At 44.8% G+C, this 14,961-nt stretch overlaps 1 protein-coding gene across 1 annotated transcript in view; it reads right to left on the bottom strand.

The window, feature by feature from the left end:
• Window positions 1-1,165: 1,165 nt before the first annotated feature.
• Window positions 1,166-14,961, bottom strand: part of Nt5c (5' nucleotidase C) — a 38,259-nt gene continuing 24,463 nt past the window's right edge. The window contains exons 10-14 of the mRNA XM_077698523.1: window positions 14,373-14,457; window positions 10,964-11,104; window positions 6,334-6,420; window positions 4,201-4,259; window positions 1,166-1,611 (exon numbers count right to left, since the gene is read on the bottom strand). Of these exons, the coding sequence (XP_077554649.1) occupies window positions 1,407-1,611; window positions 4,201-4,259; window positions 6,334-6,420; window positions 10,964-11,104; window positions 14,373-14,457 (577 nt within the window). The 3' untranslated portion in view covers window positions 1,166-1,406. The remainder of the gene's footprint in view (window positions 1,612-4,200; window positions 4,260-6,333; window positions 6,421-10,963; window positions 11,105-14,372; window positions 14,458-14,961) is intronic.

The raw sequence follows: 14,961 nt of genomic DNA, 5'->3' as shown, positions 1-14,961 counted from the left end.
CACAATAGCTCGGCTTTTCCAGCTATAAATTTGACGAGCCCTCAACTATGACGACGTTGCTTGCAGGCTAAATCTGTCACAAACACCAACTTCTTACGACTGCTGCCAGACCTGAATTGATTGCCACCCTTTCGTTCTCCCTGGGTGGGCGAAATTGCAGAGAATGTCTCACACTCACAAAAGGGGCACCACATCGCAGAGTGGTGAGGTGACACCTCTCTTGTGCCAGAAGAAATGTTTTTTTTTTATTTTTATGTCACGCCTCTTTTGTGACACAGGAAATCTTTCGTAATCTCCAACTAGATAAGGTAGACGGCTAAAAATGCAGCCCTGTTAGCCATACGTATACGCAAGAAAAAGAAGTGCTCCGTAGTACCCAGAGAAAAAAAGACCACACAACCAGTGTTCACGCGGGAAGCCCTCTCAGCAAAAAAATTCATTAAAAACCATACTTGCACTGCCCTCTTCATCCACCCCGATATTCACCAACCTGTCTTATCCTTGCTCTTTTCCACTCTAACGAAGATTCAGGGGTAGTATAACTGGACGCCAATTGCCTCCATTGTCGGCTCAAAAGCACCCTTGGGAAACGAAAGCCAAGAAAAAGGTAGGAATGGGCCGATCTCTTGAATTCTCCCGCCGTTACTGTCATCAGCCTTCATAACCTAAAGCTCAGCGCTTTTACGATGCACCTAACATGCTCTCGGCAACAGCGCTAGCCCTTGCACAAGCCAGTAGCTGCCACTAATTCCACTCACTCAAAAAAAAAAACGAAAAAACAACAAACTGCACAAACCACGTACATACTTTGAGCAACGCATCACTGAGAATTGTAGATCGGATGAGCCCACGGGGTCCTGGTGTGCTGGCTCAAACAATGAAAATATGAATCTCGACCTCCCCACTTCGCAAACAAAGCATGATACGATAAAAACACTCAACCAGCACTTCTAAGCTTGCTTTCTGGCTGCGCCACTTCTCCACATTGCTCCATCATTCAGTGGACACGTTCTAGCATCAGCAAGGTTTGCCCGCATCAAATGACTGCAATCAATCACCCTACCATCACAGCTGGTTAGTACGATCTACTTCCCAGCATCCACAGATCACTAGTCCCTCACGTACAGCATTCATGCACAATACAGCTGGAGACTGCCCCCCCCCCCCCCCCCCCCCCCTCCTAGACCGAAAAAGGATGGAACCACTCAAACAACACTTCTAAGCTCGCTTTCTGGTTATGCCACTTCCCATTAGCATCGCTCTGTCGTTTGACGGACGTGCTCTAGCATCAACAAGCCTTTCCCGCATCAAACGACGGCAATCACCCTAGCGCCACAAGCTGGTGTTAGCCCGTCATACCTCCCAACATCCTCCGCATCGCTAGCCCACGTGAGATGGAAGTAGGCTTAGCTGTGCGGGGTGTGGCACTCATGTGGCAGGGCTCCCCGCCGGGGGTAGAAGGTGTGCCGGAGCGAGTAGTTGAGCAGGTTGGTGACGTGCGACATGTAGATGTCCGAGTAGCGGAACAGGCGCCGCGAGAAGTACGTCGGGTTGTGGTGCGTGCGGAAGATGCTCCCAAAGTTGGGGTTGAACAGTGACTTGGTCGTTTTCCTGGCACGGCATTGGTGGGGGAGGGGGAAGGAGTTCAGGGTTAATCGAGAAAAAAATTGCAAAAATTTACAGCGTACTCAAGCCATCTTTGCACTTTTCACTGCACCACTGCATTTGGTTTTCTTTTTTATTTTAGAAAAGAGGAGTGGAACAATGTGCTCTTTAAGCACAGCTAAAAGAAATAATGATCACTAAATGCAACGTAATTGGTGATAGTACTGCTTTTTTTTTTATGAACTAAGTTTTGAGGGTACAGCGTGCCCTGAACATTGGGGTGCGATCCATACACAATTAATTTACAATATACTTTTTCCTAAGATATAGAGTTCGAAACATTGGGTGTGCAGACCTTACACGCATTTATACGGCATACGAGTTGGAGTGGCCTGTGGTTTTCGGTCACCCTTCTTTAACCCTTTAAGAGAGGCCTGAACATGAAATACACGATTGGTCGATTAAAAAGACTGCTATGTCCCAACAACGACGCAAATTTTATTGCAGACTTCAAACAATTGGTGCAGATAATAGGGAAAATCGATAAAGTAATTTCAATCCACCAGTCACTTTCTCACACAGTCTGCACAGCGTCACAGGATCATGTTTGTACGAGTGGCAGCCACCAACAAAAGCCACTACCAAGGAACATGACTATGTGATTGTAGAGGTGTCTCTAGTTCCACTTTGTTGTATCGATTGAATGCTAACTCTCTTTTTAATATTTCCCCAACCGTATTGCTGCTTACGTTGTGTAGTGTAAAATTTACGAGATTTTCAAGATTTTTTACAGACTTTTGTTGAAAAAAGCACCCTTAATGGACAGAATGAAGTTGATTGGGTCGCCAAAAGGCTAGTTGTTTCATATAAAACTTCCATGGTCCTGTTAAAGGGACCCTGAATCAGGCAAGCTGTAAACATTGTCTAACTATCTTATCAGTAGAGGTGGGCGGATAGCAAATTTCAACTGCAAATCAAATACTCAAAACTAAATGCGAATAGAATCAAATATTTTTGAATACACACACGCTATTGGGTTTAGCGTTTATGCTGCTTTTAAAACATAGCTACAGAAAAGACGACTTAGACAATCAGGACTTACAGCTGAGTGTTCACGCACTGGTTAAAAAATTTTTATAAAAAATTAAAAGTTGAGAGAGACGGCACAACAGTGGAACGAAAATTTGGCATACATTCTTAATTCTTCAGTCATGCCACTGAACTAGCCGAAAACTTCAGCATCAGCAGGACAGCTGTTTCATGCAAGTCTTGCACGTGCTAGGCTTTTCTTGCACAGCTTCGACGTCGTGCAAAAAAGGAAGTGCAAAAAAGGGAAGAGGCAAGCATGTGTGCAGTTAAGTTTGAAAGCTTGCATGTCATACGGCAGAGCCAAATTTTATTTCCCTATTATAGACCTTGAATATTCGAAAAGCAGAGTGGTAGCACTCCACTGCAATCGAACCATAGTCAACACTACTAGTGAAATATTCGACGTTTCAAGTATTCACACCCACCAACTTATTAGAATGAAGTCTAGAGTGACTAGGTCAGTTCCAGAGCTTTTAGATGGGGTTTACTGTGTTTTTAACGAGAAAGCTAGTGTTTGAAGGTGCTGTGTTGCTCTTGCTATACTTTCCACAGATTTGGTGGCTTCAGCTAAGACGACACACTGGCAAGTCTGCAGGACCAAGTTTAGTTGATTTCTAGCATGTGTAACCCACAGAATGTGTGCGTGAACAAACAATAAGTCCATAATAATCGTGAAATGGGTGAAAATTTGAAATTTCGAAGGCCGGGATGGCATGAAAGCAGACTGCTAAACTGTGCAATGACATTTGGCCGTGAGCAGCACATGGTATTTTCTCTTTTGTCACCCATTACAGGAAAACTAATGATTTAGTATTCAGCGAAATAGTCAACGAAATTAATATGATTTAACCTGCAAAATGCAGGCATAAATAGGGCTTTAACAATATCACTTCGGTGTCCCTTTAACACCCTGGCCTGAGTTACTGACATCATCAGAGGCTGTGCTAACATCACCAATGCGCGTCCCACTCGTTCAGCTCCATGCCGTGCATCTCTCAGCACCAACAACAAACTGCGGTCATATTCGGTTTCTATATGCAGCACCAGGGGGTGGCAATAAGCCCAGAAAACACCCAGATTTTGCGCTTTTGCCTAGAGTTCAGTCTGGCAATGGCAGTTTAAAAGTACCTACCAAAGGGAGTGAGGAATTCCAGTGACAATCTATTTACACAAGAAGAGCAGTTTCTTGCACAAGTTTGTAGAACAGCTGTGCAGAAAACCTCAAGTCTGTCTGCTAGAATGAGTGCAAAGATTGTTTGGGAGTGCGAGACGGCTTAAGGCAACGTCAAGAGTGACCAAGATGCCGCACTAGGTACACAGTGCTTGTAAGTGGCAACGCGTAAAAAACGATGACCCGTGCTAGAGCTTCCATGGTCCCCATTTTGTTCACTGCCTGGCATACTTGCAAAAAATATGCAAGCACAACTGCCCGACATTGCCATGTGGAATGTGCAAGTCCTATAATATGATTTCCTGTAATATGGGGGCAGCGACAAACAAACCCACCTCAGCTGGTCTCTCTCTTGCAGGAGCTGCTCAATGAAGTCCTCAATGTCTTCGTGGTCCTGGGAGAGATATAGCACAGCAATTAACACCACTGCTCTTTGGTAAAAGAAAAACTCTGCGACGCATGAGAGTACAGTTCACTGAAACCAAGAGAATGTGGCAATGCTCACAAAAGCAACTAGTCTCCACCCCAAATTCAGACTCCTTGCTGCGCTTTAAGAGACTGCATTCAGATGGCTGCACTGACTCCCCTTTCCATGGAGCGGCATTTTTGATAAATCAGTCACGGCGACCGAAAAAAGCCGATGTATTTTTGGCAGCGATAGGAAGTGCTCAGAGATTGATATGTCCGACACGCACCTTGTTGTGGTCATATATTTATTATATGGTTATATATTTAATATATTTGATAAGGTGGTTGTTTCTACAGGGCATATGTTGCTGTCCACTGGTCTCTGAGAATTGGATCTGACATACCTGCATATGCCCGCAACTGCCCAGCTCAGAGTTCAACTTAGCAAAAGACAACAAAAAAGAATAAAAAAAAAAGAAGACCTTGTTTGTGTGCTTACATAGAATTTAGTGGTCGTTTGTAATTTTAACATTTTTGATTCAAGTTACAAGTTTGATTCAAGTTACATGGTAGTTACAAGTTCACTACCATGATGACCAGGAAGTGCCGCCATTTGTAAAATTTTTACCCATTACAAGGCTTATAAAAGAGACACAATGTGGTAACGATGGTTACTGTGGTTACTTGTGGTTACTGTCATGAGTAGGAGACAACCGTTCGTGATAACACCCTAGACCCAAGAAAAGAAAGACGATGAAGAAGACAAAGAAGGCGAAGATGGAAAATTTAAACATGGCGCCAAGATTAATTGAAGAGTGAAGCTTAGCGGGTAAGTCGTTTATATAAATTAGAAATAAGAGCGGGCCAATCACGGAACCTTGCGGAACACCTGATAGTACTGATAGTACTTTGGACATAGGCGAATCAGATTGGTTAACTGCAACAAATGGCGATCGATTGGTTAAAAAATTGCGCAGCCAAGTAAAAACGTAAGGATCTAGGTTAAGCTTACTTAATTTAAAAAACAAAAGGTTATGCGACACCCTGTCAAATGCCTTAGAGAAGTCTAGGAATATACAATCAGCGGTTGAACCCCGGTCCAAAATGCTATGTACAGAGTGTGTGAAGGAAGCCAGTTGAGTTTCACAAAAATAATGTTTGCGGAAACCATGCTGAGATGGATGAAAAAATGAACTAGAATCAAGATGAGCTACAATTTGAGATGATACGATGTGCTTGAGGATTTTGCAAGGAATGCTGGTTAGAGAAATGGGGCGATAGTTGCTAATTAGTTCACCAGATTTGTGAATCGGCACCACCTTCCCTACTTTCCAGTCATCCGGTATTTCACAGGTGCTAAGAGACTGTTGGAATATTTTCGACAAAATTGCAGATGAGTACACTTTAGTATTTTTTAGGAACTTGGAATTTATATTGTCGATACCTGAGGCTGAGGAAAGTTTCAAAGAGTCAATAATTTTAGCAATACCAATGGGATCAATCAAAATTTCAGGTATAGGTAGAAATGATGCGTCTTTGAGTGACGGGTGTGCAACTAGTGAATCGCTTGAAAAAGATCCAGCAAAATAGTCGTTGAATGCGGAGGCAGTCTGCTTGCCAGACAGCAGGTCACCAGCACTCGATTTAATAACTATTGTGTCGGCTTATAAACCGGAAAAAACGCTTGCCCTAGATGCGCTCCAAGCTACAAATCTACCAAAGCCAAAAATGCTGCCAGAAAACCAACCACAGCTTTGCATGGCCAACTTTCAAGAAAAGTGAACGTGATAAATAATAGCCACCAACAGCAGCACATGACCACAAGGAATAGGCACATCTTAGCTTTCTGTTAAAAAAAAACAAAGTCTTGCCCTTATCCGAAGAACGCTACGCAAATATGCCACCTCACTATACAGACGGGGATTTTCTTCAGACCTCAGTTCATGGAGATGACATTCAGTTGAAACGACTACGTTCATAGGGTTCCTCTAAGCAAGCTCTGCAATTACCAGAAAAAAAAATAAAAGAAGTACTGGTTTCAGAACAAACACATGACTTGCCTGCATCTCTTCAATAAGGTGCTGCAGGGACTGAAGCCAGCTGACAGTGTGTCGGAACTCTTCAGAATTGAGGATCTTGATCTCACCCTAGGGTGAAAGAGAAGAAAGAACGTAAGTAAAAGTTACACCCTTATATTTGCTGTTAAACCCAGTTTTACCTGTAGTAACTTTTACTCATTCCCCCACCCATTTTTTTTTTAACCCCTAACTACGACAATACACTTGGAAGCTTAAAACGAGGCAATCATAACGGTAGCTAATACTGCTGCATTGACACAACAGTTGAAATAAAACGATACGCGCAGGCCAGACCAGAACTTCTAGGGTATGCAATATGCAAATGAATAAACGTAACGAAAGCTTGACATCACACACACACACAAAAAAAGCAGCCATAATTAGACCACCAAACAAAACAAGGTACTCGAATAGTAGTTTAAGAAACAATATGAGTGGCCATGTGTAAAGACGTAGGTCTGTGACAAATGCACACAGGCCTGCTCTCTTGTGCCTGCCACGTCCATCAATGGAAAGTCGAAACAGGTCAGTTGGTAAGAGCCTGGAACTATGTAAACTTCATCACTAACAGGCTACGTATGAATTGGACTTGACCACAGCTTGCACATCAATGGTCAAAGGAAAGATACATCAACTCTCAATGTAACAGATCTTAACACAATTAACAAACATCTGGGTATAACAGAGCAGACTAGTGGTTCTGTTTGGTCCATGTACGTAGTGAATCATGCTTAGAAGACCTGGTTATAACAGACTATTGGTTAAAATGAATGAGATTTTAGGAGAAATCTGGCCTCGGGCAAGGCTAACAGTAGACTTCGGCGAGGCCAGCTTCTGGCTGTAGCATTGCATTTTAGGTATTTAGACAAGAAAAAAACGTGACTACAAATGTAGCCAGCATTGTATGCAACTAATTTGAACACTCGCCATCGGAGATGAGATTATTACATTCCCTTTTTCTTTAGTGCCCATAGGATTAACCCTGCTTCCTGACTAATGTGAAAATATGCAAAAAAAAAAAAAAACACTGCATCCTTTTTCTAAAAAGTTCGTTCAGAAGTTTAAGAGCAGAGCGAAGAATTCCTCGACACTTTACAGACTTCAATTATGTGTTTTGGAAAGTGCAAAAGCTTTCGTGATGGACTGACAAATGTGCAAATGTATAGGGCCTTTAGAGCAGGCATAAAAAATGAATTAAGCAACAAACTGCAAATGAAGCTGGGGTAATTTCAGCACATTAAGACAATTAAAGGGACACTGAAGTGATTTGTAAACATTGCAGGATTACGACCGCAAATTGTAGTCTGGAGTCTGTAGGCCATGTTTCGACCACTCTCATTGAGTTTACGTGACTTAATTCACAAGAAAAGTCAATTAAAATATGCTGTCCTCCTCTCTGCATCCTCGCCCATTTTCTGTGGAATTTCGTATGACACCACAAAAAGGTGGCTTGGCTTGACTGCGCTACAGCAAGGCTCGCTGACCCTAGGACAGAGTCAGTCGGTTTAGTTCGCCGGCCGCCGACAGGTTGTCTCAATTCGTTCACTCAGTTGAAACTAAGCCACGACACGTTTGTGAATGCCTTTTGTTTGTTAGTTTGAACACTGTATTAAGCTCCAAGTTCAGGTCGCTCCACACTAGCACTGCACAAGTGCACATGCGACGCTTCACTGATTGGTAAGCTAGTAGGAAAATCTAAGGCCAATTGAAGGTGGAAGAAGAGTCAGTGAAGTTAATATAGGTTCTAAGGAAATAAAATCAACTGAACTTTTAGAGTACAGTGTTAAACCAGGGTGCAGGAAGCACTTTTTTTCTCTGGGTTTGTTTAACAAGCACAGCGGTCAGCAGTACGACCACACATATGCAAACGCTTTTTTGTCTAAGAAGTGCAGTCACTAGACATGAGATACCGTATTTCCTTGCATAATGAACCCACTCGCGTAATGAACCCTCCCCCCACTTTTCTTCTTGAGAATTTACTTTTTTGTCACTCTGAATAAAAAATGCAGTGGGGATATGTTTTCATCTCAGCATGATTTCTGATGCTGTAGACGATCGCAGTAACTTGATATCACGCCACAGTACACGCAGAAATGCTAAAAACGCATTCCAACAAAAAGAAATCTCAACAGTAGCCCGAGACGTCAGCGGGAATGCTGTGGCTCACAATTTAAAGATTTTGCACTTGCGGTGCGCCACCTGCTGAACACAAAACAAACCTTGCGCCACAAAAACGTAGGGGCGTGTGAACAAAGCGCGAGACATACTCAGCACTCCTTCCCTGCTCTTTGCCGTTCCGGCTGGTTTTGGCGGCGTGCGAAGAAAGCACTAACCGTACTCCGCACTCCCCTACTCTTGCTGTTCCGCGACTTCGCCATGATGCTCCGTGGTGGTAGTGTTCAGCTGTGTTCCGACCTTTTTTTTTGTGCTCCTGGTGCGCGCCTTACGATGGGCCAGTACATGAGCTGCACAGACTATTTTAAACTGACGGTGGTGGGGCATGCGTTGATGCACATGGAAACAGCGCGGCTGGGCGGCACGTGTGACCCACTGCGTGTACCCTACGGGCGAAATCAAGGTTTTTGGTCGGTGAACAAGGATCGTCGTGTGTTTCGTGGGCACAAAAAAGGGAATCTTCAGGTGTGAGAAAATAACTTTTGGAGTGCCTTTACGGCCCGAAGACAGTGCGCTGTGGGCCGACTACGAATGTGAAGCCACAATCGAGTTCAGTGAGGAGGACAGCTCCATGGCAAGTACGGGAGCCACTGGCATGTTCAGAATAAAAAAGAAATTCCATTACATAATCACCCAGGCGTTTTTACGAAACTCGTAAGGCTCTGACGCGCTTCTTCTACCAACTTTATTGTGTGGGATTTCAACTTTCGAAAAATCTGTTGCAATTTTTTCCCTCATATTGAACCCTCCCCCCAAATTCATGCCGTATTTTTTGGAAAAAAAGTGGGTTCATTACGCAAGTAAATACGGTATTGTGGGAGTTTGGGGAACGCTTACTGCACGAGCGCTACACAAAAAATATTCATCTAAACTATTTGAAATGCTAAAACTAAATAAAAATGTAAACTGGCAATACATTATATACTTTACATTTCTAACTCTGGTAGCGCTGGCTCGTGGTCGAGTGGTCTGGAGCACTAGGTATGTTGTTTTGCAAGTCATAAGTTCTAATCGCCCAGAGTGCATTCATCATTTTTTGTTAAGTTAACTTGTTTTTTGTTTTTTTCCGATGCTTTCTATACCGGTGGCTCAGTGGCTAAGGCGTTGCGCTGCTGAGCACGAGGTCGCGGGTTCGATTCCCGGCCGCGACGGCCACTTTTCTGATGGAGGCGAAAAGCAAAAACGCCCGTGTACGAGATTTCGGCGCACGTTAAAGATCCCCAGGTGGTCAAAATTAATCCGGAGCCCTCCACAACGGCGCGCCTCATCACCTGCGTTGCGTCGGTGCGTTAAACCCTACAATCAATTAACAATCAATCAAATCATTCATCAAGTATGCGCTGTAATATTCGTTGCTCCACGAACGAGTTCGCAGAACACGCGCCGACTGACACTGACACGCTAGTGAGTTCTCATTGGCCTGCTGTTGCTATAAGCACCGACTGCTTGCGAACAGTGGGCACAGTGCCGAATCAGCAGACCCTTGGCCTGGTGCGAACATGCTTTTTACGATACAGGCATGAGCCAGGCAATTTCCAAAGATGGGGGAAAAGCGCATGGCATTTGAGCCGTCAACGGTGACACGAAGGGCGTTCATCCACTGCGTCCATCTCGGCTAATGATTGCTACTATTTCAAGCCCTCCTGGTAGGCTTATCTAAGGCATTTTACAGCCGACAACATGGCAGAAGCGTGGTCTGCCAATTACTGAGATATTGAGAATGCCCAGCAAACGATAACGTCGGGTGCCAAGTATGTCGTTTCACAGAACCGAAACCGAAACTTGTTTCTAATCTTGGACATCATCTAATCACCTAGCACCTTTTACTGACGTGACTGCTGTTAGTTGGGGTGGCCGCCGCAAACCATGCATGGTAGTTTTTCTTCTTGCAGGCTTTATAAAATAAATGCCGCCTTACTGCCCGGTCAAACGATGAAAAGTGTGTTAATTTGAGCCAGTCTACGCAGTGAAAGCAAAAATGGGAGCTTGACAAGTTCACTTCAGTGTCCCTTTAAGAGATGCTTGCTACAACAGCCACAAATGGCTGCTGTTCTAAAAGTGACTACTGCTGTTCACTTGAGATGATGCACCACCTCTTTCAGCGAAGGAAAAATTTTTCTCTCAAATCTCCCCTAAACCTGAATTTCCCCTAAATCTGGCTGATTACCACCTCTTTCAACTCTTCCCCCTTCCCCCCCCCCCCCCCCCCCCCCCGCAGAATTATAAACAAATAAAGCATCTTGAAATTGATCTGCAAAAGATTTTTTAGATCCTGCACAGGTGTCTCTTCACATAAAGCATACCCCCAATACAAGTAATGTTTTCCACTGGACTTCTTTATGTTTGCTCGAACGAGAGTTGACAATTACTGGTGTTCTGGGAGAGCAACACCATAGTGAAGGTGTGTATACACTGCAGTAGCACCAGCACTACGTACAGCCAGCTCCCAGATGATGGCCCCCGTCCTCCAGCCATAGTTGAGCGTCAGGTCAGCCAGGTCGCTGTAGATCTGGTCTCCAAAGTAGAGCACGTTGTTGCCACACCAGCCAGTCATGGCCTGAAGCTGGGTGACCGTGCCCTGTACATGAAACAGGAGGACCATGTGTGGAATGAGCAATGTTGCAGCACGCATGTCATTCCTTCACTATATCAGGAGTTTCAGGACAACACTGCTCTGGAAATGTGCTCAAATCGTTGGGCACCTCAGGGACGCGTGCGCGAGCCCTAAAAATATAATTAAATGGTTGAAAATCAAGGTAAAGAATAACAAGACGTTACCAGATTCTTGTGCACAGCTGAAGAAAAATTTTACTGTCACCCCCTCACTCAATGTGGATATCTCATATAGAGAAACACGGTCAGCCCGTAGAAAGCAGTACGGTCTGCAACATCACTGTGCACAATTTGCTGTTCCTGTGGCACATGTCAACTAATGCAGTCACTTCTTCACTCAACACCAATGCATAGCAATGCTTTTTAAAACGACGCTTTCAGTCTCTCACTGATGTCATCTGCAGTCCACCCAAAAAGCACTGCAGGAAAGCCAAGTTTCTTTGACGATGATGAGTGTGGGTGCAGTGAAGAAAAATTAAAATGCTTCCCGTGGTCGGAATCACGCTGGATCCCTCGTGTTATGACGTCAACGTCTATCCAATTGCCCCATTCCGATACAGTTGAAGCAGTTTGGATTTGGAAAGGGGTGCATGAACATGCAAAATTAGGAACAATATGCACCCCTCCATCAGCGACAGTGACAGTTGCATGCTAGGGAAAGCCATATGGCTTTCCCTAAGGCATTTCATATGGCTTTCCCCTAGGGAAAGCCATGGAATGCCCGTATTAGTAAAGCACCAGAGAGCATATCATCAAATAAATCACCATCATCATAAATAAATAGGGTCTGCTTGTGTCACAAACTCCTCCCCTAGATAATTGCGTCCGCTAGCAAAAACCAAAGAAGGGCGCGAGACAACAGTTATTTATATTTTAGCAGGGTGGCCGGCCCGTGAGTTTTCACGTGTGCCGAGATTGCTGGGGTGAATGAAATCACAACGGAGATGCTCGGCTACGTTTTGAACTATCTAGGTTTACTGCACAAACAAAAAGACTACAGGGCAACGCCCGACACAAGAAGAGAAAAAAAACCTTCACACTGCTATCGGCCTTGTGCGCGCAGGCACTAATCGGCCGTACACTAAGCGCACGCGCGCGCTGGGAGGCTAGCGCACAGCGCTAACTATGTAGTAAAACAACAAAAGAAACCCAAATACACAGGGTGGCCACTATGACGACGCTCGATCCACCGTGGCCTACGCCTTAACCTTTGACCTTATAACTCAGACAGCCGCACGCGACACACTCTAGAGGCAAACACTTGTTTTAACTTCGACAACGCAACTACAACAAAAGTACTAACAAGTACGCAACACGCAAAACACTCTAGAGGCAAACACTTGTTTAAACCTCGACAACGCAACTACCAAACAAAATACTAACAATTACGCAACACGCAACACTCTCTAGGGGGCAACATCGTTAGTTACAAGTGACGCTAGAAAAAAAAAACCGAAGGCGGATATCTTAATCCGATACAACAAACAATTTCGAAGGAGGGAGCGCGGGAAGAGAAAGTCTACGAGGCAAGGAGAATCCGCCGGTTCAACGGCAGAAAGTCACGACGAGGTGGAGACGGCCTCGCCGGGGCAGCAGCTCACGTGTTTCGGGGGTCCGGGGTGCAGAAGCTGGTCGGCCATGGGACTCGCGGCGACGGGCGAACTCGAGCACTGAGCCGAGGCGTGGACCGGTCCGTCGCGAGCCTACCGATGTGCTTCTGCTAAAGCGCGTCACCCCCGGGACCCTTCCCCGTGTAGCACGTTCACGAATCTCCAGCCGACTGCCCCAAGCGGCCGCGTGCGCTCCCTTACATAACTTTCGCCGGCCGCTGAAGTCCTGCTCTGACGTCTTCCCATTGTTCCTGTTTTCCCCCTCTCGGGGCCCTCGGCAACTCGCCTCGATCGCAAGCGCGCGTCCGAGCCAGCGATCGTGACGACACCCCTCGCACCTGCACGTCCGCTTGAATGTTGCAGCCCGCTTTTGTCCTTGTAGCAGGCAGGGCGAAACAAAGGAGGTGAGCACAAAGACGAAGGGGGGACCACGGATTCCTCAGCCAGGCACAAAATGGCCGACTCCGTCCGGGAGGCCGTCATGTCGGCCGTCCGAATATAAAAAATGGAGGGCCTGGCCTGCAGTTTGTGACAGCTTGCTTCTGGGTTCGCATTCCCCCATCGTTGTCGTTTTAACAGAACGATACAGTAAAACCTCATTACAAGCCACGCTGTTACAAGAGACACTTGGTTATAAGAGACATTTCAATAAAAACAGCATGGCTGATATTAGCAACATCGCATACAAGAGGCCTTGGTTACAAGAGATGTTTTTCCGGTCCCTTGAGTGTCTCTTGTAAGGAGGTTTTACTATAGTTGATTTTTTTTTTCGCATTACAAAATTTTCAAGCAAGCATCTATAACTGGTCACAAATGAGAGAAAGGATTGGGCCAGAGGGCAATGGCTGAAAACGCCACGATAATACATCAACTAGGCATTACTGCTCGCAACAGTCTGTGTCACACTTTGTCAGAGCGGTTCAATGCATGTGTAAACCTTGCAAGACCATGTTGCATTTTAGACGACAAAGCACACAACAAGCATCGGCGTAATGGGATGTTTTTTTCTTCATTCAGACAACATCGGCAAGCCTGCACAGCTTCTGAGCCTCTCACTTACGCCATCGTTAAAGTGCATCACTTATGCAAGGCAAAAATCCACTTATTTTTATCTGTGCCACACCTTTTTATTCTACGTAAATGTTTGTTTGCAATAGTTCAGAATTCGTGAAGTGCCGCTGAATGGATGCATCATAACACATATGACTAAGGGGCTGGTTATTGAATGTGCGTTATACTTTAAAGCATGACAAAGTATAGCTCTAACATAATGATTACAACAATAGCACAGCTCTAACAAAACGATTACTATAACTTATAACAATAAAAAAGGGGCTGCCAGCATGTGGTAAGGATGCAAAACCAGTAGGCTTACAAATTTGTCAAGAACCCAGGCTGGATTCAAACGCGGCAGGATAAACAAACCCCTTGTACACCCAGTTTACACCCAGTTTGCATAAAGCAGCATGAAACTTAGCAAGGGATCCTCAGCTAAGAAGCCTAATAAGGTCTAGTGTAGCCAAACTACAATTGCACTTCTCAAATTCCCAACGCTTGCCATACAAGCAGCACAAAGATGAAAAACAAAACACGCTACGTGTTGCATGTAGACGCAGCACTGACCTCAATGTACACTTTGTTCTTTTCCAGCTTGGTGACACGTTCCCACAGCTGACTTTTTGTTTCGGGATCGTAGATGCGAAATGGCCTGCGTACAGAGAGCACATCGATCATTGATGTCTACATGCACATCGAACCAATAACTTTGAGAACTAAATGGTAAATAATGGGGCTGGACAGCATTGTAGGTACATTAGTCTCATGTACTAGACACTATCTTTAGGGCTGGTGAAGGCAGCATCCTACTTTCCTTCACTAAAAACATGGCCATGGCAAATCGCCAGATATGACAAGTTTAATGAGAAGTACTAAATTTTATCAGGTGGTGGCGGTCTCTGAGAAAACCGCCCACAATCGCTGATTGATGAAACCGGGCAACATCACTTACTGGCTTGTATGAACTTGCAATGCTTTTAAAAAAAAAACGGCAGATTCGAAAAGAAAATTTTTTTTTATTGGAGCACTTATATTCGTTCAGTTGAAGCTCTACTGTATTGAATCATTCAGTACAATCCTGTGATCAGCCACTCCGTGTGCCAATTTCTTTATGTATGCAGGGCTCGTTCTCAGTCCTGATGCAAGCCTACCAAGA

Source organism: Haemaphysalis longicornis, unplaced genomic scaffold (genome assembly GCF_048455015.1).
Source record: "Haemaphysalis longicornis isolate Haplotype H1 unplaced genomic scaffold, Haemaphysalis longicornis Haplotype H1 scaffold_2, whole genome shotgun sequence".
NCBI lineage: Eukaryota > Metazoa > Arthropoda > Arachnida > Ixodida > Ixodidae > Haemaphysalis > Haemaphysalis longicornis.
The sequence above is the reverse complement of the archived record's forward strand: the minus strand, read 5'-3'. Positions and strand labels throughout refer to the sequence as shown.